The following is a 25,873-nucleotide window of genomic DNA, read 5'->3' on the forward strand; positions in this document are numbered from 1 at the left end:
ATCTCTAAACCGCTAGTAAAACTGCATATAATTTTCTCTGAAATATGGTGACACACTAATACTTCCTTTTATATTTGAGTGGTTGCAGTGTGCTCTAAATTAAGTGTAATTCATGTATTGCACAATGACTTTTTTCCTCTTGAGCCATGGGCCCCCCAGAAATGTCCTTGCATGACCCTGCTAGCATATGCAACTGAGAATGGAGCAAGTGGAGCATGTGCACCCCCACTTTTATTGGGGAGGGAGCAAACATACATATGTGCTTCTGCACTTTTTACAAGAGGTCTGCACGGGACCAATTTCTTAGTCCCACTTATGTAAGATTTCATCCCACAGCAAATCGGTGCTGTTTGTCTTGCTCACATGCGCAGCCTAAACATGTTGTCCCACTCCCACCTGCTTCCACCCATAGTTTTATGCTGCTGGTTTCCATCTGCGTAAGTCAAGACTGAAAAAGACTGCTACATGTTAGACTTGGCTTTAGTCCACTTTATTGTTGTGCATTCACCTTTCTTAAGAGCACTTTATACAGCTGTATCCATATGACATGCTGAAGGCTCTGCTGTTTCTGTAGCCTACAAGAACGCAAATCACATGTTTACACGACTGATTGCATAACAACTATTAAGAATAGGTTTATTAACTTTTGTTATTTTCCTGTTAGATATTGTTTATTTATGCTAATCAATAAATGATCCTCTTGTTATCATTTGAGCTGGACTATTCTTTCATTTGTGGGATTTTGTCACAATAATGGCTATTTTTTTATAGATTATTACTGATTATGTTAAAATAATGTATTATTTACAACAGAACTTCCACAATGTTAAAAACAATCCATGTAGCACTGGTCTTCATTATTACATCCCTATATCATTAAAAACACATGTTTAAATGACTTTAGTTTGCTAATGTTTGATAGTCAACACATTTTAACATCAGATAACAAAAAATTGCTTTTACTCAAAATCAGGCGCCTGTGCCTCCTGCCAGTACACTATTTTAAAAGAACACCTAACACTGAATGTGGGAACATCTACTATTATTTAGAATTAACCTGTTTTTGTTTGTTTGTCTGTTAATAATTAATGATTTTTTAATTTTATTTTTAAATATAGATGATGTCATGTCTGGACCAAGTGATACAGTTTACTCACAGATTCAGGAGAAAAGCAAGAAACCCAAAGGCAAAGGTGCCTCTAAATGTATGTATGTATGCATGTATGTGTGTATGTGTGTGTGTGTATGTCTTTATCTATTTATTTATTTATTTATTAACTCAAATGTCTCATTGTTCAGTTTTAGAAATACAATGTACTCTGTGGGAATCTAAATAATGACACATTTTTCTTGAAAATGGTGATATACTGTAAGTCTGCAAGAGCAGGAAAGATACCTTGAGGTATAATCTTGATAATCTTGAGGGCAGTTCACTGCCATTTATGGTCACAGATGCGATCACTGCCTCTTAGGGGTCATATATGTAATGATTTTATTTAAGCTTTTGTTCATTTGTCTGATTGCTCTGTGCGATTCCTATATTGTTCACTCAGCATAGTCATAAATGCGCTCCATTTAAAGTCAGCATTTGCATAGTCGTAGCTTCATGACAAATTCAGTGTTCTAGAGTGGAGTACAGAATGAAAACAACAAATATTGGGCCTCATTCACCAATATATTCATAAGTTTTTTCTTAAATGTGTTCTTGAGAAAGGTCCTAAGAAAAAGAATGAATGGCTGGTGAATGAGGCCCATTCTTCTTAAAGGGCCCATATCCGCCATTTTTCTTGTATTATATTTTTCCCCAAAGGCCTCTTCTAAAATTTGTGTGGTTTTATGTACCAAAAACTTTTATCATTCATTTTTACACTTTCCAACTTTTCCCTTTGTAAATGAGCTCTGGCCTGATTGATTGCACTGTATTGTACCTAATTCAGAAAGCGGATTGAAGCACTTCTTTTTCAACATGAATGGGTGGAGCTAACCTGCTGTATGTTGACCAGGTGTAGACATGAAAATTCCTTGAGTTTTATGGCATCACAGAATTAAGTAATTCAAAATTTTTGCAGCTTGGTTTCCACATATGGACTGGGTGAACACTATGGTTTCATTTTTCAACAGTTTAAAAACATCATTTTTTTAATATTTCAGTTTTCTAGGATCTGGGCCCTTTAAGGACTGCAGCAGTGTTTAGCACTGTATCTATATTAATATTCATTGGGCTGAACACAAGCCAGTATGAGAGTTTGCTACAATACATAATGAAAGCTACTTCTCACTCTACTGCAGAATATTTGTTCCTTATTATGTTGGTGTTACTCATCATATATGGATACATTTTTGAGCTTTGGCAACATATAAGTTTATGGTGCCCATCTTTTGTTCAGTCTCTAGTACATTAGGGCAGTATGTTTACTATTCTATATTCTATGGTATAAGTAATTCTATAGTATGTGATTGGTTGCAGATTAGATTTTTAGAAAAGGATTGCAAAAGCAGAAGGAAATGGAGTAAACAAAATAGTTTTTGTTTTCTTTCAGATTCAGAAGCTGAACCCAGTGATGTGACTTATGCTGAAATTGATCTGAAAGACAAACGGGCGAAGGAAAAAATCAGGGTTAAAGGTAAGTTTATTAGAAAAGGTCTGAATGTATTGGTTTATGAATTATGCCATATAGAATGCCAGTCTGTGTTTTAATAGATCGAATGCTCTCAGCTTGTGTAAGTCAATTGCAGCAGCTGTTGCTTAAAAGAATACTGTCTTGTTCTTGGTTGATGCTAATTCAGTGTCATTACTCTCTGTAGGGAAAAGCAGTGAGGAAGCTGATTCTGTCTACTCAGAACTGAAGTAGAACTGAAGACAAAAGTAAGATCAGCTCTAACAGGCCATCACAGTTCAGTGCCACAGGTGTGATGTTGGGTGAATGAACCAAAACAAAATAGTTTTTAGGGCTGCAGTATGATTCCCACTGAGGGCGGCACTGACTGAGCTGATTATTTGATTTTAGAACTTGTGCAGTAGCTTTTGTGTACTTTACAGCTGCATGTTTTGCAGTAAGGAAAAGGTGTTTAAGGGTTTTAAGGAGCCCAGGTTTAAGTTAACTTAAACTATTTAATCTTGTTTGTGATTAAGCTTAAAAATGTAAGTAAGATGTTTAAACAATATGGAGATGTATATCTTATGAAGTAAATCACAAAGTTATGACAAATCTACTAATAATATAAACTACAAGTTACATATTATGATATTTTCTGTGAAGCTCTGACAAACAGTCCAGGCAACATTAGTCAGGATTATACATTACTAGAAATTATTCTTCCATATTTAAACATTAAAACAGTGAAAATGGCACCAGTATTGGTTTGTTGGATGTTGTAAACACTGTTAACAAGGGTGCTAAATCTGGGTTCAGAATATGATAAAATAGCACTTGTCATTAAAGAAATAGTTTGGCAAAAAATCTAATTTACACAACTTCCCTCTTATTCTAGTCAATCAGGTGAGACATGCCTGAAGTCCAATTTTTGCTTTTTGGTGATGTATATTTACAGAAAAGGTTTGGGCTATTTGAGTGACTATTGAGTTTTAGTGTTTGTTAGCAACATTAGCATCACAGGTTCATTTAAAAAAATATATTGGGTTAAGTGGATTTTTTATTTTATTTTATTTATTTATTATTATTATTTTATTTTTTGGCCATTGGTTTAATGTCAATTCAGTAATACTTCTTTAATGGCTCCATTTCTGTCAGGCAAACATTTGTTTGTAATTACTATGAGTAAAAACTTTATAAAGTGTGAAATACCATAATTAATGATTTTCTTCTCTTGCAGGTCCATACAAAAGCTTCTGTGTCCTAAACCTTCAATAGGGAATTATTGAAACAGTGTTATGGCTACCAATAACATCTTGAGTTTACCTACAGTGAGAATGGTAAATGTGTTTATTAGAGAGTACATTGTTGTTGTTCTAAAGCCTGTGTTTTTGTGATTCTCAAAACTAATTTTTAAAAAAAAATGTTTTTAACTTCTGATTGGAGCTTTAAGATTGTAGACAGAAGAGGGAAGAATGTGTACATAATTCTACTGCTCAAAATCCTCTTTATCCAGTTTATATCTTATATTACTCATTTGGTACATATTTTTTGACTGAACATAATCCAAAAAGTGAAGATTTTAGCAAAATGTATATATGTTTTGAGTGTTTTACACTGCTAAACTGTTATTTTTTATGCATTTGTGTAAATATTGTCTTGAAGTGAAATATCTTATTTCCTCATTTGTTGATTGTAACTGGACTGAGCCAGTGTTTGTGTTTAATAGTCAGATATTTTGAATTCTTTGCTTGTTACAGACAATGGGACTGTAGTGATGCTCTGGAGTTTGGCTGAATTAGAGCATTTGTAATTCACTAAGTGCTGTCTTTTGTTACTGTATATCCTGTATGAGTACAGAAATGTACAAAAATGTATCAGCATAAGTTAAAACACACCAGCACAGTGTCAGTTTAAAGACAAATGTGTGGCTGTAAAAATACTATATGCTACTTCTCAGCTTGACAATTCCTTTATTTGTTTTTGTATGATTAAATGTACATTTTTATGATCTTGAGACTTAATGCAACATTTAATGTATTTTATGTTCATGTAACTTACATTACTCTTTATTTGTTTTTTTTTAAATGTACATGAGTAAGTAATACGTTTTATATAAATTCTTATTTTATTGTAGCCTTTCTGTTTAGTTTTTCCCTTTCTAATCAAATGTACAGTATTTTATATCTATCATTGATGAATTATATCTGTTTACTTTTATCATTTAATTAACACAATTAATGCAGTGTAATAAAAGCTATATTTTTATTCAGTTTTGAATGAACACAATTTTTTTCTAATTATAACACCTCTCGTGTTCTCCATGTTCAAAGACAGGATTCGGTTTTGATCAGTTGCTGACAGAAAGTCTGGTTTAGTACAGAGTATAAACTTTGTTGAAAGGCTATGATAAAACACTGAATTGTAAAACTATCAGGCAGCAAATTCACCATTTCATGTCATTTCTGTTATATAGCTTTTAGAGGCATTAAACAATTCACACGTCTGGTTCCTATCACCACCACAGTGGACAATTCTCTCCATAGTAAGTGATTTGTAGCCACGAGTTAGCAACAGGCAGCACGAGCAACAAGTGACAAATAGAGTTGAAGTTTTCTCAACCTATGATGAATGAAGCTACAATCTAACCAGTTGGCTCAAACAAATTCCTTGGTCCAATGGAAGGCATGGGGATCTGAGGTCTGCAGCTTCTGCTTTCTGAACTTTTTATTCCTACCAGTATTTTTTTCCTATTCCCAATAGCATCACTCAAAATAATGAAGGGAAACGTATAAAATTGGAAAACAAATCAGTAATTTTCTTGTTAGAAGCTCGACAGTGAACATGTTCACACTCAACAACCAGAGCAACCAATACAAAGTGATGCATGCAAGCCTCCCTATGTTAATTGATGTAGTCTTTCATATAGGATGTGCATGGCTAGCAGGGTGCACCAAGTTTACTGTCACTTTATTTGCCTCATGCCAGTATAAAAGCATGTGTAAAAGCATAAGGGGGCATAAAGATTGGTTAGTGTGGCACTGCTTGACTAAATGACCCCCTGGGACTAGACTTGCATAGTTGGCTGATAGAACCGGCACTGCATGTTGTGCTTGTAAAGGCAGAGAAAAACAATCAACTAAATATCTATTAAATGCAAATGAAGTTGCAATGGGGTTTTACATCTAACCCTAATCCTAAACCTAAACCTTTAAGCTTTAATAAATCAGCACTGCATCTCAGTTTTTCACAAGTAATAATACAATGTCAATTTCTTATCAGAGCACTCAATCTGAAACCCAGTGGAGCTGTCAACTTTAACAGCATGCAAAATACGGTGAGGGAGATGACAATAAACATTTGAATACTTCACTAACATCAATCCAGGATGCAAGAAATGTCATCATAATCATACTTATACACTGTAAAAACACTGTAATACACTGTACTGGGTTGTCACTCAAACAAATGACTTGGTGGTGAGAAACAGTTTAACTGTTTTTTACTTTGTTTGTTGCACACTGTGACTTTGACAGTATTGTTACACTGCAGCACGTTAGACTTATTTTACTGGACTACCATTCACTGTCTAGCACTGTGTGAATGGGGGTCCACTCTGCACTGAATCAACTAAAATGTACATTGTGAAAGCTTCCTGTCTTTTCTTTGTCTTGCATATAATTACACTTTTTGCGTTTTCCTCCCTGACATGTTACTTCATGTTTCGCACCTGTGCAGTTATTCCACTGCAAATAGTCTTTTGCTACGTTTCTTTCCCCCACATCAGTACCATGTCCATGCTCTTATTATACTTTTTGTTCCTGTGTCCACCTTGTACACAGCTCCACCTGCTGGCTTCAGCCATTTCTCTGTCCCTGAGCTGTTCAAGCCTTTCATGTTCTTTTTAGCTGCCTCCTCAGCCAGAACTTTCTTTAAGGCTGACTCAGATGTCAATCCATCTCCTGCCAACAGTCTCAACTGAATACTATCATCAGTAACACTTTCATCATTTTCTGTTCTATCTCTGTACAATTTAACTGGACTTTGGGTTGAAATGGTGTTTCAGCAGACTCACCAACTGGCTGAATGACTTCCCCTGGTTTCTGTGGGCTCAGAAGATTTCTACCTGATGTGTAGGTCTGTGCCCCCACAAAGCTCAGCAAAATAGCTCATTTGTCAGAAAAAAAGTTATCCAAAATCTCTGTTGAACAATGACACTGAGTCTACTGCTTTAGTCATTTATTTTTTGTCTGAACATAAATATGCCAAAAAAAAAAAAAAAGTCCAGTGTCCCTTTACACACTTAGCTTATTTGTGCGCTTTCTTGCTGACTACCCAGCCAACCAAACAACAAAATCTTATTGAAAAAGTCCACAAATAAATTCTTCTGAATTCACTTCCCTTTTAAGTCCTCACCACAGTGCAGTTGTATGTCAAGGTTTGGTCACCCCAGTCAAATATACATTTTGTTGACTTTATAAGTGAAAAAAAGTTAAGTCCAGCTTTGCACTGAACAAACTTAAATATGACACATTTCTGCAATTTCAACAAGTCATTATCTGAAGTATGCAAAACATCATCAACTGCTGTGGTCTGACAAAACAACACTTCATCTCTTTGCCAGAGTCACCAAAGATATGTTAGAAGAGAAAAAGAAGAAGCAATTAAATAATAAAAAAAGTTGCTAACAGTTAAGTATGAGGGTGGATCCATTATGCTCTGAGATTGCGAAGCAGCCAGTGGCCCAGGAAATGTAAGGAAAGAGGGAGAAAACTATTTACCTAAATATGATACACTGTTAGCTGACTACAAAAAACATTTTATCCTATAATTTCAGACAAAGAGTTCTTAAGTATTCACAAATGTCAGGTTTGAAAAAAGAGACTGGATGCAAAAGCAGAAAGTCACTGATGACAGTACCAAAATAAGCGGCAGACAGGCTCAAAAACACACTGTAAAAAAAAAAAAAATCATTAAAAAAACGGTAAGATGTCTGGCAGCAAAAGTTGCCAAACAGTTCCTGTAATTTTACAGTAAAATACTGTACAGCGGATTACTGTAAAATTACAGCTTTTCCATGTAAATATTCTGTGTAATTTTACGACCAAAGTTTAGTAGAAAAAACATCTCTAGAATGTATTAAAAACACAGAAATACTGCATAAATACACTCAAAGTCTGTAATTTGAGGGTTGCTATTTTTAAATAACAGTGTAATTAGGTTAATCAATCTACAACATGCATCTGTCAAAGTACAGATTTTTAAAGTAAAATAAAGAAACGTTATTTAAATTAACGGTCACTTTACTGTCTTTTCAATCCTATTAAACATTTTTTAACAGACATAATCTGTCAATAAATGTTTATATCCTACAAACTTACAGGGGATAACAGTTAAATGTTGGTTGATCTGCCTACCAACTATTACAATGTACTGTTTATCCACAAGATACCGCTGTTACATCACTGGATTCTACTGGTTAAATACAGAAATACAATGCAAAATTACATGTAATTACCCCAATATTAAAGTCAATGGTTAACATTTTTATCATTCATTATATTCAGAGACATTTGGCATTATCAAAAATTATATAGCATAATTTTGTGGTCATTTTGTTATATTCCAGTTTTTATACAGGAGTCAATGTACTCAATTATGTGAACATTTTGCATAATTACCTTTTACTTCAGCAGATAAAAGAATGGTGTACTTTAATTTTACATAAATACACAACAACCAATACACTATTGTAACCAATACACAATGTAAAACTTTGGCCAGAACAATAAAACCTCAACTTTCAATCTTTTTATTTTGACAGTTGAACTTTAACAATCATGACATCACCATGAACATAGCATTCAAACTATTAACCACATGGCAGCTAAAAGATAGTTACTGTAAATCTTTCTAGTTTTAAAGGTTTATAATGTCTGTCTAAAACAAACAATGTGAATTAGAGCATTAATTACCTCCTGTATCATTCTTGATTTATCTGTAGTTTGGACTGTAACAGCACTTACTAAACGATTCAGAATGGAACTGCATGAGAAAAAAAAATATTGATTTCATTTACACATACTCAGAACAAAACCAGCAACTTGAAGGACTAAGCAACCACACTACACTCAGGACTTAGCTACACATAATATGCCTCTGAGGACTTTTAATTGGCTAATAAAAAGCACAAGGGTCAACATAACAGATCCTAGTACTGTAACAGTTATTACAGTCCTTAAAAGGGGCCCCCACACAGTTGTTAAGGGCATTTTTAACACTGACAGTAAGATGGAAAGTGTGCTGACAATACAAACCCACGAAAAAATTGGGACATTTTGTAAAACGCTATGCAAATAAGAATCTGTGATTGTTCAATTTTTTAACTTTTATTTAACTGACAAAAGTACAAAGAAATTATTTTTAATGTTTTGCCTGACCAACTTAATTTTGAATTCGATGCCTAAAACACACTCAAAAAAAGCTGAGACGGGCCAAAACGAGTGAAAAGTTTCTAGAATATTCAAGTTACTCCATTTTGAAACATTCCACAATAAGCTGGTGAACTGGTAACAGGTGAGGGTATCACGATTGGATATAAAACGACCGTCCACCAAAGGCTCAGTCTCATCAAGCAAAGAGAGGATTTGTGAGAGAAGTGTCAAAAAGTTCAAAAAGAACACCACTAAACACAAGACTGCAAAGAAATAAAGTCTCTCGTGATTTACTGTACATAATATTTTGAAAAGATTAAGGGAATCTGGAGAAATCTCAGTCCATGTAGGGCAAGGCTGGAAACCACTGCTGAATGTGTGTGATCTTCAAGCCCTCAGACGGCACTGCATGAGAAGAGAGGGAGTACGTCAGGAGTACTTCGGAAAACCAGTTATCAGTCGCTACATCAAGAAATGCAACTTTAAAACTCTATTGTGAAGGAGAAAGCTGTACATCAATTCTATCCAGAAACATTGGTGAGTTCTCTGGGCCCGAGCTCATCTCAGACGGTCTGAAAGACAGTGGAAATGTGTGCTGTGGTCACATGAGTGCACGTTTCAGCTTGTTTTGGGAACAAATGGATGTTGAATTCTCCATTCCAAAGATGAGAGGGACCATCCAGACTTTTGTCAGTGAAAGGTGCAAACGGCAACATCTGTCATGGTAAAGGTTGTCAGTGCCCATGGCATGGATGACCTGCATATGTGTGAAAGGTACCACTGAAGCATTTATTGGGATTTTAAAGAGACATAAGCATCAAGACAACGTATATTCCCTGGAAGTCCATGGTTATTTCACCAAGACAATGCCAGGCCTCATTCAGCATGTGCTCTAACAGCATGGCTTTATAGACAGAGAGTGTGTGTGCCTTACAGGCCTGCCTGCATTCCAGATCGGTCTCCTACTGAACATGTATGGCACATCATGAAGAGCAGAGTCAGACAATAACAACCAAAAACTGTTGAGCCAGAACTCAATGAGTTCTAAGCATGAATGGGCAAAAACTCCACTTACAAAACCGTAACAATTAGTATCTTCATGTCCCAAACAATTAAAAAGTTCTTAAAAGGCTCTGTATGATTTGTTGAAATTTCCTCATTTAAACCTTGTTAATATATATTTTCTATAATAAATACTGCAGCTCTTGTGATTTAAAGATAAGAGCGATTAATCTGCCAGGCCAAGCTGTAGCACAAACAGTAACATTCCAGCCTTCATACTGCATCATTTTCTCATTTTCTAATGTTATGTGAACATAACCAAAAAAAAACATACCTTGATCGCGTCCCTTTGCTTGTTGGAATCTTCTAAAGACACATGGGAACACAGCATAATGTGTCCCTGATGAAGCACTGAACAGAGGTTTTCTGACAGGGGCAGAAGTGACCAACTGAAAAAAGCACAAGAAACAAAACAAGAGTTAAAACTGTAATTACTGTTTAAGTAGTTCCCAAACATTTTCACTGGGTTTTCCTAGTCAGGCTGATAACAATAATCACATGCAGCTCTTTGTACTTCTGTCAAGAGCTAACCGCTTTCACCTTTACCGTTACTGCCAGGTTAGCACATTTAATAAGCTCAGTAATACAATAGTGACCACTACAAACTAAGTTATGTTTGATATTGTTTGCCTAAACTTAACTTAATAGACGCACCACATTACATTTCTAAGACTAATGTAAACAATAAATACAAACACACAAATAAATACATTATTTTTAACCATTTAATACCATCCAGTGGATAGGCTGAATCTCACATGGCTCCCTACTCCCTACATAATGCACAACATAGGCCTTAACTTATAGCTCCTGCACTCAAACACTGCATACACTGTCTAACAGAGAGATACTGGTGATTCAACCACCAGAACACAATTCACTACAGGACATTCACTACAGGACATCAAAACTCCATAATTCACATAGTGCACTATACAGACAGGAGGCAGGTATCAGAGATTCAGCACTAGCTTATCTGATCAATCCTTCATTAAATTAAATCAGCAGTGCTGGAATTTAACAAATCTGCATTGCAGTGAGAAATCAGGATTCAGAACTGTGTTCCTCTCACTGTTTTCTTCTAACCAGCATATTAATAACCAGCAAAAATACTTTTATTGCCAAGATGAATTGTTTTAAACTATTTTCTAGGCTGTCTGTGATTTTTGCACAGTACTTTATTTAAGGTACTTCACTGCAGAGATTATTTCACTGAACACTGAATATTATAACTTGTCCAATTACTGATGATAGACGTCAGTAAACTTTCAGGTTTCTTCTTTGTTTCTGTTTGCATTTATTTTTTACAGCTAACGTTTACTGCATCTCTCTCTCTCTCAAAACACCAAAAACACAGCGACTTTCAAAACTTCACTCACAGCTTCTTTTTCAAACGAGCCCAATTTGGCCTGAAACCCGCCACCTCTCTCTGTCTGCGCTCTCTGTCCGGGTTTACAGCTATTCAAACACTCCTACGGCAATTCGTTTATCCGCTCATAAGGCCGTTCATTTTCTCCTGTCTGTAGTCAGTCGTTTTTCCCGCTACTGCTGTTTTCAAACGAGCCCAATTTGGCGGCGAAACAGCGACCCTGGCCACCCTGGGGTGACTCTTCAGCTGTGTCCTCATAACGTTAAATCCGGACACTTAGCCACCTCTGCTAAACCTCCTGTTAACTTGGACTAAAACACTTAAGTTAGCGCACTACTGTTAGCTCACTGCTGCTAAGACCGCTATTCGTAATAAAGAAACCAAATGCAAACTAAACTCAACTTTTCACTCACAGCAAAGCCGCAGGGATGTGAACAAATAAAACCAAGACATCACCTCAGAGCTGAACATGAAGACGTGGTGTGAACAGGGACTTCGGGGCAGCCGGGCCGGTTTCTTCCTCTCAAAGCCGTATAGAGACATGTTTTGAATTATTGAATGGTTTGACAGTTATTTGAATTATTTAAAACTCATTTTAGTCAAAATATCTGGCCTGATGCTGTATACCAGTTGATAATATAGAAGTTTAATTTACCATACAATTACTGTTTTAAAACAACAAATTACTGTTACGTTACAATAGGCAATGGAGTTGTTATATTATTATTACCCTGTATTGAAAGTAATTTTATGGGACAGTTCTGTGAATTAATTTTCATTAAGTTTTACAATGTGTTTATTACTTATAATTACAGCAAACGTGTAAAAAAAAAACAATGCTCTGTACTTTTAAATAAATGCAAACAGAGCAGGAAAAATGTAAAACAACTTTATTGGTCTGTATTTTTAAACTGATAAATGTGTTTTTACAATGATAACTACTAAATTAACACTCAAAACCATGCTAAAGAAAACGGTGGATTCTTATAATTTAAAATAACAGACTTTGACTGTATTTTTACAGCAAATTTGTTGAAAAGGGTGATTTTCTTGTATTTTACAAGTATATTCTCTTCTCATACAGAAAAAATCTATTATTTACTGTATTTTTTTTACAGTGTGGGGTGAGAGGAGAGGTAGCTGATGTAGGTGGGGTGAGAGGAGAGGTAGCTGATGTAGGTGGGGCGAGAGGAGAGGTAGCTGATGTAGGCGGGGTGAGAGGAGAGGTAGCTGATGTAGGCGGGGTGAGAGGAGAGGTAGCTGATGTAGGTGGGGCGTGAGGAGAGGTAGCTGACGTAGGCGGGGCAAGAGGAGAGGTAGCTGGTGTAGGTGGGGTGAGGGGAGAGGTGGCTGATGTAGGCGGGGTGGGAGGAGAGGTAGCCGATGTAGGTGGGGCAAGAGGAGAGGTAGCTGATGTAGGTGGGGTGAGAGGAGAGGTAGCTGATGTAGATGGGGTGAGAGGAGAGGTAGCTGATGTAGATGGGGTGAGAGGAGAGGTAGCTGAAATGGGTGGAGTGAGGAGAGAGGTAACAGATGCAGGCTCTGTGAGGAGAGAGGGTGTTTAAAAGGGTGGGATGGGGATTAGATTAAACACATAGTGCTCTGTATCACTGGGTGCATCAGTAGTTGAAGAGTATGTCTCTTCATGGGGTGTATCGGTATCAGGAGCAGAATCTTCAGGAAGTGTTTGTAGAGAATTCCCAGAGTCTGCTGTTGTGGTGGCTGCCAGAAGCGTTGCATGACCTGAAACATGTAAAAATTACATGGAAAAAGAAGCACATGAACTCTAATAAACAAACACTCAATTATCTTCACATTAATTTTTGTCTGAGCATGTAGAACTCTTAAACGTCATCCATCCTGATAATAATCTGAGGTGACACATATACCAAACACTTTGGTGTTTGCTAACATGGTGAAAGTCAAAAAATGTATTGAAGATTACAAAACAATGACCATCTAAATATTTTCAAGCAATAAATTACTTATCTTTAATATTCAAAAAGGCAAAGCATCTATTTAGAAGTTCAAGAACAAATGATTCATATTTATTATAAAATCCAGATCCATTCAAGCGATCTGAAAGGCATGTAAACTCGTTTTGCTATGTGTCTTCCCAATTAATTAAGTTCCACTAGAGAACTCAATAATATAATCTCTTGGAATCTGCAAGTGGATTGAGAAAAAAGTTCTGACAGAGCTGGACGTCAATCATAAAAAGATTTAAATATCTGAAACCATGCATTTGAGAATCAAGAGTCAACTCCAAAGCTTTTGAGTTGACTCCTCATAGTGATGTGTTTCCACATTGCATGCACAAGAAGTGTTAGAAATTCTGTTATCGTTGTCAAGATTTTGGAATCGAGAATCAATAAACTTAATGTGTGGCATCAACTCTTATTTGGAATCTGAAACAAATTCCTGAACTTGGACAGCCCTACGTACTAAAGTAATGACTAAATTACTTATGAAGGTTTTTAACAAGTATCTGACAAAAGAGTATGACTTACTTTTCAAAAAGTATTCATACAAGCTGGTCATTTTACTAAAAATGTCTTTAAGTGGCCCATCCAAAACAGGACCCACAGAGGTGATAACATCTGCTGTGACATTCCCTTTCTTTCCAATGAAAAGAAAGGGCTTCAAGCCTAGTGCTTCCAGTTTTCTAACCTGAAATACAAAAACACACAAGTTACACAGCGACAGTATTGACTGACTAACTCAAACATAATTTATTTTTTAACAAAAGTGAAAAAATATCTTTATATCTAAATATTTATGTACTTGTCACACAAAGCAAGCGATCTTTTTTCATCAAATGTGAGTAAAAAAAGAGCACAGATTTGACCGTACAAACTACTCGGTATATGATTTATGAAACGTTCATACAACAAGAAAACCAGTGCAGGTAATTAACCAGCACCTTATTTACACATCATCACATGGAGGACCCTAATTAATGCAGACGTTTCAGCAGAGCTGATAATACAACAGCATTCAGCAGCTGATGAACCAATGGGTTGTGCTCATAGGCAGAGTTTGAGGTTGAGCAGTGAGTGCACTGCTCCCCCTCTGCTCCTGACCAGATTTTGTAGTGTTAAAATTACAACAACTGGAAAAGACAAATGTGAAATAAAAAATCAATCTTCATTTTTTGGAGACTGTACAATGATGTGAATGTGTAGTGTGATTATTTTCTAAAATAACGTTTAAACACTGTACTATTGCAGTGCATGCGATGCTTCTGCACAAGCTGTGTTTTGTATTATTTATTTTTTGGGTGGAGTCTGTAGTATAAAACAAAAGAATAATGTAATATGTCTTTATAGTTACAGCATTTGTTTATACCAATGAGCACGTCACATTGATTGGGCAATAGAAAAGGGTAAATGAGGAGTAGATATACTACTATACAGCTCACATGAACACATCAACTTGCTTCAAAGTGCACAGTACTTGTGCCTGAACGATATGGACAAAATTTCACATTGTAATCATATGGTTAGATAGTGTTATTGTTTTGTGCTTTACAATACATTACAACACACTGGCCATCTCATGGCATGATATGGCTAATGATAAGTTTGCACTATTTTCACCAAAATCATTTACTTTTGTTAGACTACACAAATACTGAAACCTGAATACACACTCATTCATTCTGATTGCTCACTGCATACAGTTTTATAAACATATGATTGGTTACAGGCTCATTTACACACTATACCTTCTGTGATATCAGTTTTGCAGCAGTACATGCCATGATAATGATTAATGGATGATATATTGTGTAGCCCTGTCATACACTGATGTTTAACAACTGATTTTGATGTGTTGGCATATGGAACCTACTTTTTATTGAAAATGACTGAAATTCATTGAAAGCAGGTTTGGGGAATGACTCAGCCACACCCAGTGTCCAACACTATAACCCAACCATAACATGCAGGACTACGCTGGAAAATGTGCAGAGAAGAGAAATGCACTGATCAACCACTTCAATAAGTACACCTCCCTGTTTCTACATTCGTTCTCCATTTCATCAGCTCCACTCACCATACAGGAGCACTTTGTAGTTCTACAATCACAGACTGCAGTCCATCTGTTTCTCTGCATACTTTGTTAGCCCCCTTTCACACTGTTCTTTAGGCGTCAGGACCACACAGGACCACCACAGAGCAGGTATTATTTGGGTGATGGGTCATTCTCATCACTGCAGTGACACTGACATGGTGGTGGTGTGTTAGTGTGTGCTGCACTGGAAAGAGTGGATCAGACACAGCAGTGCTGCTGGAGTTTTTAAACACCTTAGCATCACTGCTGGACTGAGAATAGCCCACCAACCAGAAACATCCAGCTAACAGCGTTCTGAGGGCAGCATCCTGTAACCACTGATGAAGGACTAGTAGATGACCAACACAAACTGTGCAGCAACACTACAGCACATCTACAAGGTGGACCAACTGGGTAGTCTAATAGAGTGGACAGTGTCTAATAGAGTGTCTACTAGCGTGGACAATGAGTGGACGCTCCAGCAGTACTACTGTGTCTCATACACTTGTACGAGCACAACACATACTAATATACCACTAACATGTCAGCATCACTGCAGTACTAAAGACAGGCTAACAAAGTGTGCTGAGTAGAACTACAAAGTGCACCTATATGGTACATGGAGCTGATGTACAAAGATGTGTACTTATGAAGTGATTGATCTGGGTATATACACATCTGAAACCTCAGCAGTAAGTGTGTTTTTATGTTTTTAAACTTTGATGATCCTGCATTCTATTTTTTTTCTTGTTCTAATTTTGCTTGTTGTGGTCTAAATCTGGGTATTCTTCCAGCTATAATACACAGTACAGTAGAGACCCGTTGCAGACTAACTCCCCACGCTACTGCTACCTGCATCGGACAAGTTGCCGACCCTCAATTACCAACTACATTGACGTTTATATAGACTCTAACTATTAACTTCATAATTGCTGCCATTATAATTATTGTTATTACTACTACTATTAACCATCGTTATTTCTCTCGTTAATTTCACTGTCACCACTATGATTAGATCAGCATAATTAGAGACTCATATGGTGTTACCGTGAATAACTTACATGTAGTTTGATCAGAGGAGGATGGGTCCCCCTGTGTGAGTCTGGTTCCCCCAAGGATTCTTCCTGCTACTGTCACCTTTGGCTTGGCTTTGGGATTCTTATTCTTATTTTTATGGATTCTTGTTACTGGATTTCTGTAAAGCTGTTGAAACAACATCAGTTGTAAAAAGCGCTATATAAATAAATTTGATTTGATTTGATTTGAGTAGAGAAGATTTTTAATGTAGATAGTCTAAAAGTTTTGTCAAATACTAAACATACATGATGCAATGTTTTATGGAACATGAAGTGAAACACTGAAGTTTAACAATGGTGATAAAAAGCATGTGGCTGGGGAGTAATAAAGGGAGTATGGGTATCTTTCTGTTACTAAGTGATTAGCTTTCTGGAGTCCAATAAATATGATCAGTCTAAACTGTTTTATTCTGTATTTTAGCCAATTTTTATTCTATAAATATTTTTGAGAGTATTTTTATTCTTTATACTTACATATATTTGGGTGAATGTCTACAGGTGTGGATGTTTGCATGCCTGTTTTACAGTGTGCATGCGTGGTAGATGTCCATATTACTGTGAAACTTAAAACTGGGAGACAAGTGTGAAACTTCTATTGTCATTTAATGTGTAACCGGGAGGTACTGTTTAACCAAAAATAATTCCTTGTTCAAATATACTTGGGCGATAAATCCCGATTTTGATTCTAAAGGTGTAATCAACCCAATTGTAAATTATCAGTATGTGGAAAACCACTTGGTAAACATTTCTAAAATGCCTTTTTTTTGACTTGTACATACTTACTATATATTTATACTTACTGTAATACGAGCAGAGTCTATCACCCGGCTGGCGTTTCTGTGCTTCAGGTTGGTCTCTCCCTATTGTCCAGCCAGAAGTTGGACTTCCCTCTCTTCGCATCTCTGCCTTAAACTTAAGTGTGCAAAACAGTGTCTGCAACTTTTGGAATTGGCAGAATTTAGCTTCTGGCACTGAGGACATGGACGCAGCTTTGGCTTTGTCATTATTCCTGGAAAAAAGCAAACAATTTGTGGACAGTCATGATTTTACACAAGTTCTCAATGTTCAATATTTACAGCCTATGTTCCCTGGCCACCATATCAGAAACAGTTATTTTGTTGTTATACCTTGTGCTGTACAATCAGATACCATAGGACATCCCTATCTATCCGCAAAGGGCCGGTGTGACTACAGCTTTTCACTCCATCAAAGAAGGTAACGATCAATAGTTGAATACTGAGATCAACAGATTTAACAGCTGGAAGCAGGCGAGCTCGTGTTGTTTGGAATGCAGCTCTGCAGCCACACCAGTCCTGTGCAGAGCAAACATGACAGTGACGCCAATTTAAAAATCACACTCCATTAAATGTAAAAAAAGGGGGAAATGTACTTATAAGTGAAACACACTATCAATTAATGTATGCAATGTGTATTTACAGTCAACAGACACTGCAACAACCATAGCAAAATGAACCAATACACACCGTATTGCTGTTAAACCAATGTAGAGCACAATCCCACAGAGCCCGATCTACATAGCTAAGCTACACAGTCTACATAGTAACATTAATGACACCAAAAACACATGATTAGAAGCCGGGGGACCACAGAGACTCAATCCTCAATATTAATTCATCAATAATAATACAATTAGATACACCAGCTAAATAAGTAAAATAAGCTAATTGTACAGTGACTAATTTAGAGTGACCAGGCTGAGACGGCGCGAGGAGCTAGTTAGCTACGTAATGGCTAAAGGACTTAGCGAAGGCTAAGCCAGCTAACTAGCTAGCTAACGTTGCCATGGGGTCTATGAGACTGACCTGAGGTCGACTGTTTAGTTGACCAAAATCAGCTGGTTATGTAATTATAATTTACAAGGTCCGACAGTAACAACTACTGAAACGGACCCTTTACCCATGAAGGCCGAGTCACCTGTAAAAAGCTCAGAGCTGTGTCTGCGTTATGCTCGCTCACTCACAGCGCTGAAACGAGGACACTGAGAACATCGCCTGGATTTACGGCACGAGATGGAAAAGCATTAAAAATGCTGTTTTTAATAAGAATAATCTGAGGACAGACGCAGGAGAGTTTAGCTTGATGTCTGTGGGAATCCGTGCACCTCAAATACCTGACGCGAAAGGGCGCCTTCAGCGGGCACATACTGACCCCAAGGGGTTCTGACCAAACTTCAAAACATGACGAGTTAGACTGAGAACTGAGCTGTATAAGAAAACGATGAGCTCTTACACTTTTCTTATGGAAATATTATCCCGCTGAGACTGAGGTGAGATGAGTCAGACACAGAGGAGTTCATCCATATATGTAACAGTATTTTGATCAAAGAAAATCTGAGTTTTATTTCTCAGGAGCCGAATTTCAGAAACAGGAGAAAACGGTTTAAGTCTCTCTCTGTTTGTTTAATGCTATTGGAAAACTATAGAGATTAAGGTGGAACGGGAAAATCAAAACAAGAAGCTGACGAATGAGAAGCAACTTCAGCCTCGTAAAAAGTCAAACATGGACAGACATTTTACAAGAAATTATTCTACTTTTGTGGAAAAATTTCCTGCCGGAGATGTGAAGAAAGCGGCTATAGCTGAGCTAAAGCTTAAAGCAGAGCAAAGTAAGTCTGTGTTTTTGTTTATTTTTATCTTATATTAGTACATCAGCACATACTGAGACATATTTACAGCCAAGATGGTAAAATGCACATAAAATGTTGTGGCCCGAGGTGGTTTGATGAAAGTACAAAATGGCTCTTCTTAACATTTGGGTTGTCGACACCTGCGTTGGCTATTAATCTAGGGAAAAATCAAGTGAACCAAAGTTGCATAGAAAGGAGTACAGATTTGACCAGATTGACGTACAACCTACTTCTGCCTGACCCCAAACTCCACCTATGAGGACAGCTATTGGCTCATGAGCTGCTGAATGTTTTTGGTTTTTGTTTTTTGCTTGCTGGTGAAACATCAATAGGGTGTGCTTAGTGTAAATTATGCGTACAGGAGGGCAGTTTGGGACGTGTCCATTCCATTTTCTTTAGCTTGCACCCACATGGTGAAAATGTAAGCTCCGCCCTGCTGACAGATTTAAATGATGTTCACTGTGATTGGCTGTTTGTTTGCAACTGAAGAGCTGAATGGACTGTTGGGTTTTACAGCAGGTGCAGTTTTAGAGAGTAACACAGAAGTAAAGTAATGAGTAGTGAGGTTAATATGATTCTATATGGAACTATGTACTAAATAGACTAATAGGATTTAAATAGACACATGAACACTCAAAGAACCCTTTGGATGATTAAAGTGTTCTTTGCATCATGAAAGGATTCTTCAGATTGATGGACAATGTGCATAAAGAACTTTTTTGGTGCTATATAGAACCCTATCCTAAAGGGTTTTATATAGAACCATGAACACTCAAAGAATCCTTTGCATGATTAAAAAGTTCTTTGCATCATGAAAGGATTCTTCAGATGTGCTATAAGGGTTCTAGAAAGAACCAAGGGTTCTATATAGCACCTAAAAGGGTTCTTCTATTGTTCTATTGTTTCTGTTATAAGTCTTGCAGCACTTGCCAGGCAGCCTTTGGTAGGACAAGTTGATAGAATGCCTGGCCCCACTCGTTTTACATGCTAGCCAGCTAGCTAGCTAATTAACTACTAGCACAAAAAGGAAAGTCTGGGTGGTTGCAGAGCTACTGTCAGCTAATGGTTCAGTTCCCTCACTAATCTCTCCGCTAGCACTGTTGGTCCTCCTAAAAATAGTTTACACTGTTCTCTGGTTCTGACCACTTGTCCTACATTGTCAAAATGTCCTTTAAATGTTGAGCGCTGTCTCCTCACAGCAAGAAGGGTCTGGGTTCGATTCCCCGGCCGGGCAACCAGGGACCTTTCTGTGTGGAGTTTGCATGTTCTCCCTGTGTCTGCGTGGGTTCTCTCCAGGTACTGCGGTTTCCTCCCACAGTCCAATTGGTCCAACAAGTCAGGCCAACTGGACATGGTAAATTGCCCCTAGGTGTGAGTGTGTGAGTGAATGTATGTGTCTGTCATTGTTTATTTAATCCTGTGATGGACTGGTGACCTGTCCAGGGTGCCCAGGGTGTATTCTGCCAGGGTGTATCCTGCCTTCCGCCCGATGACAGCTGGGATAGGCTCCAGCTCCCCCCGCAACCCAGAAGGAGAAGCGGCTTAGAAGATGAGTTGAAGCTGGAATGCAGGAACCACATACGCACAGTCCGTCTTTACCTCGCTCTGCAATTGGCCATACCCTGAGGAGCTGCCAAAGTGATTATGGAACATACTTATCACTCCTAAATCTAAAGAACCTTTTTGTACCTTTATGAATCATGTCAAGCTTCTACACAATAGCAGAACCCTTTTTGATGCTATATAGAACCATGTAAAACTTAGGATGGTGAAATGTTTCTTCAGATTGATGGAGGATGTGTTGTATATGGTTCTATATAGCACAAAAAAGCATTCTGTTACTGTTATGATGTCAAGCTTGAATACAATAGCAGAACCCTTTTTGGTGCTACACAGAACCATGTAATGGAGAACAACACGTTCTCTGTTAATCTGCAGAACAATTTCACCATGCAATGAACAAATTATGGATGAAATCATTCTTCAGATTAATGGAGAACATGTGTAAGAACCTTTTTGTAAGTGGTTCTATGTAGCACCAAAAAGGGTTCTGCTATTGTATACAAGTTTGACATCGTAACAGTAGCAGAATGCTTTTTGGTGCTGTATAGAACCATATACAACACATTCTCCATCAATCTGAAGAACGATTTTTCACCATCCAAAGAACCATTTAATCAGGCAAACGGTTTAATATCAAATTCATGGTTCTAAATAGAACCATTTCCTTTATAAGCTTTACTTTCAGTTTGATCCTACACAAATAAAAAAGCCGCCACGGTATTTTACTGAAGTACATGGACTTAAAAGGTAACTAGTTACTTCACACCTCTGATCATGTGATCGGTCAACGTTGTTCCTGATAAACAATCTGAGGTTTTTGTTGTTAAATATTAATTACATAATTCATTTCTTCATGACTGTTTTCCAGCCTCTCTTTATTCTCTTTATTTGTTTTTGTTACAGTGCCTTTAATACTGATATATATGTGTGTGTGTATGTATATGTATATATATATATATATATATATATATATATATATATATATATATATACATATAGTGTCCCACACGACATGAAAACACTCACTCACACCACCGAAAAATTCACGAACACCACTGAGACATACACACACGCTGCCAAAACACACACACACGCTACTGAAACACTCACACACACCGCTGGAACTCTCACACATACACCACTGAACACTTACAAACACACCACTGAAACACTCATACTATATAGTATGGTATATATTCGGTGGTATATATATATGTATGTAAATAAGCTCTGTTGTGATTGGCTGTCCTGTATTGTGCATCATTCAAAAACCAGTTTAATTCAGTTTTGAATGGGCAGGGCTAAACTGCTGTAGACTGAATAGGTGGATACATACATGAGTAGATTGCAGCTTATTTTCCATATTTGGACTGTTTGGACTGCTGGAGTTTTGAAACTGCAGTGATGTTTATATACGACATTAAACTGATTTATTTTTCAAAAGTGAGGAAAAACCTTTTCTGTGATATGAAGCCTTTAAATAAATGAGAGCTCTAATAAACCCTGAATTCTCTCAGCAGGTTAATCAATAAAATATCTGAAAATGGATCACAGTAACAATGAAGAATAAAGAGGCTAAAAGATATTTTTAATATTTTATTTTTGTTTTTGATAATGCTTTTGTGTGTGTGTGTGTGTGTGTGTGTGTGTTTGTGTGTGTATGTATGTGTTCCATTTTTTTCAATACGTGTGTCAGTTTTTGTGTATGTGTGTCATTTCTTTGTTCTGTGTGTGATTTCTGCTTTTCAATATGTGTGTGCGTGTTTGCGTGTGTATATGTGTGAGTGTGTGTTTGTGTGTGTGTGTGTTTGTGTTGCATTTTTTTCAAAAACTTTAGTGTGTCAGTTTTTGTGTATCATTTCTTTGTTCTGTGTGTGATTTTTTTTTTATTTTCTGTGTGTGTGTGTTTTTGAGTATGTGATTTTGTGTGTGTGTGTGTGTGTTTTTGAGTATGTGATTTTGTGTGTGTGTGTGAGTGTGTGTGATTTTGTGTGTGTGTGTGCGTGTGTGTACGTGTGTGTGTGAGTTTTCTTTTGAGTGTGTGTTAATTTTTCTTTTCAATATGTGTGTGTGTGTGTGTGTGTGTGTGTGTGTGTGTGAGAGAGAGGGTTTTTTTTGGCAATGTGTGTTTGTCTGATTTTGTGTATATGTGTGTTTGTGTGTGGGTGGGTGTGTCTGTGTGTGTGAGAGACAGATTTTTTTCAATGTGCGTTTGTCTGTAATTGTGTGTGTGTGTGTGTGTGTATGTATGTCATTTTTGTTCTGTGTGTGGTTGTATGCACATATGTCGTTTTTTTGTTCTGTGTATTTGTGTATGTCATTTTGTGCATGTGATTTCTTCTTTCTGGGTGTCTGTGAGTGTGTGTGTGTGTGTCATTTTGTGTATGTGATTTCATATTTTCATTGTGTGTGTGTGTGTGTCATTTTGTGTGTGTATGTTCTTTCTTTTTTCTGTGTGTTATTTTGTGTGTGTCCTGTTTTTCTGTGTATTATTTTTCTTTTTAAATGTGTATTTTGTGTATAAGAGGGTCAGTTCTTTTTTCTATGTGTGTGTCATGTTGTGTGTGTGTGCGTGTGTGTGTGTGTGTGTGTGTGCGTGTGTGCGTGTGTGTGTGTGTGTGGTGTGTGTGTGTGTGTGATGTCTATGGGTGGCCGTTTAGGGAGAAATACACTGAAGCATTCACACAACACTGAAACACTCGCACACGCCACCAAAGCACTCGCACACACTGCCGAAACACTCACACACACCACCGAAACACTCGCACACACCGGCGAAACACTCGCACACACCACGAAACACTCGCACACACCACGAAACACCCACACACACCGGCGAAACACTCGCACACACCACCGAAACACTCGCACACACCACGAAACACTCGCACACACGCCGAAACACTCGCACACACCGCCGAAACACTCGCACACACCACCGAAACACTCACACACACGCCACTAAAGCACACTCACACACACTACTGAAACAATCACACACACAACTGAAACACACACACACGCCACTGAAACACACACACTGCCGAAAATTCACACACACGGCCAAATTACTCCCACACGACACGAAAAAACTCACTCACACCACCGAAACACTCACAAATGCCACCAAAACACTCACACACGCCACCGAAAAATTCACGAACACCACTGAGACACTCACATACACACACACTGCCAAAACACTCACACACGCCACTGAAAGACTCACATATGCCACTGAAACATACACACACGCTACTGAAACACACACATATGCTACTGAGACACACACACATGCTAATGAAACACTCACACACGCCACTGAAACACTCACACACACCACGAAACACTCACACACACCGCTGAAACACTCGCACACACCGCCGAAACACTCACACATGCCACCAAAACACACACACGCCACCGAAAAATTCACAAACACCACTGAGACATACACACACGCTGCCAAAACACTCACACACGCCACTGAAAGACTCACATATGCCACTGAGACATACACACACGCTACTGAAACACACACATATGCTACTGAAACACACATACACGCTAATGAAACACTCACACAGCCACTGAAACACTCACGCACGCTACTGAAACACTCACACACACCACCGGAACACTCACACATACACCACTGAACACTCACAAACACACCACTGAAACACACACACGCCACCGAAACACTCATACTCACCAATGAAACACTCATGCACACCACTGAAACACTCAAACACACCACTGAATCACTGACACACACCACCGAAACACTCATACTCACCAATGAAACACTCACGCACACCACTGAAACACTCACACACACCACCAAACACTCACACACGCCACTGAAACATTCAAACACACCACTGAATCACTGACACACACCACCGAAACACTCGCACACACCACTGAAACACTCAAGCACACTACCGAAACACTCAAGCACACCACCGAATCACTCACACACACCACCGAAACACTCACACACACCACCGAAACACTCACGCACACCACTGAAACACTCAAATTTCTTCTGTTACATTTGTTTGCGTGTCAGTTTATGTGTATGTGTGTCATTTCTTTGTTCTATGTTTGTGTCTGTGTCATTTTGAGTATGTGTGATTTCATCTTTTAAATGTGTTTTAATTTTTATTGCTTTTTTTTTACTTTTTTTTACTTTTTACTTTTCAATGTGTTTTTGTGTGTGATTTTGTTTGTGTATGTGTGTGGGTGTGTGCATGTATGTTGTTTTTTGTTCTGTGTGTGTATGTCATTTTGGGTATGTACACTATATTTCCAAAAGTATTCAGTCACCCATCCAAATCATTGAATTCAGGTGTTCCAATAACTTCCATGGCCACAGATGTATAAAACAAAACACCTAGACATGCAGACTGCTTCTTCAAACATTAGTGAAAGAATGGGTCGCTCTCAGGAGCTCAGTGAATTCCAGCGTGGTGCTGTGATAGGATGCCACCTGTGCGACAAGTCCAGTCGGGAAATTTCCTCACTACTAAATATTCCACAGTCAACTGTCGGTGGTATTATAACAAAGTAGAAGTAATTGGGAATGACAGCAACTCAGCAACGAAGTGGTAGGCCACGTAAAATGACAGAGCGGGGTCAGCGGAGTGCGCAGAAGTCGCCAACTTTCTGCAGAGTCAATCGCTACAGACCTCAAAACGTCATGCGTTCTTCAGATTAGCTCAAGAATAGTGCGTAGAGAGCTTCATGGAATGGGTTTCCATGGCCGAGCAGCTGCATCCAAGCCTTACATCACCAAGCGCAATGCAAAGCGTCAAATGCAGTGGTGTAAAATGGCGCTACTGGAGCAGTGAAGATGTGTTCTCTGGAGTGACGAATCCTGCTTCTCCGCCTGGCAATCCGATGGATGTCTCTTGGTTTGGTGGTTACCAGGAGAATGGTACTTGTCCGACTGAATTGTGCCAAGTGTAAAGTTTGGTGTAGGGGGATTAAGAACTTGACTGGCCTGCACCTAAACCTCAACCAGATAGAACACCTTTGGGATGAATTAGAGCGGAGACTGCGAGCCAGGC

General features: G+C 37.9%; 1 protein-coding gene across 1 annotated transcript in view; it reads left to right on the forward strand.

Moving 5' to 3' along the window:
- LOC118801191 (immunoglobulin superfamily member 1-like) overlaps positions 1-2,852 on the forward strand; it is a 105,329-nt gene extending 102,477 nt beyond the window's left edge. The window contains exons 31-33 of the mRNA XM_036561365.1: positions 1,119-1,205; positions 2,541-2,624; positions 2,806-2,852. Of these exons, the coding sequence (XP_036417258.1) occupies positions 1,119-1,205; positions 2,541-2,624; positions 2,806-2,852 (218 nt within the window). The remainder of the gene's footprint in view (positions 1-1,118; positions 1,206-2,540; positions 2,625-2,805) is intronic.
- Positions 2,853-25,873: the final 23,021 nt, after the last annotated feature.

Source organism: Colossoma macropomum, unplaced genomic scaffold (assembly GCF_904425465.1).
Source record: "Colossoma macropomum unplaced genomic scaffold, Colossoma_macropomum, whole genome shotgun sequence".
NCBI lineage: Eukaryota > Metazoa > Chordata > Actinopteri > Characiformes > Serrasalmidae > Colossoma > Colossoma macropomum.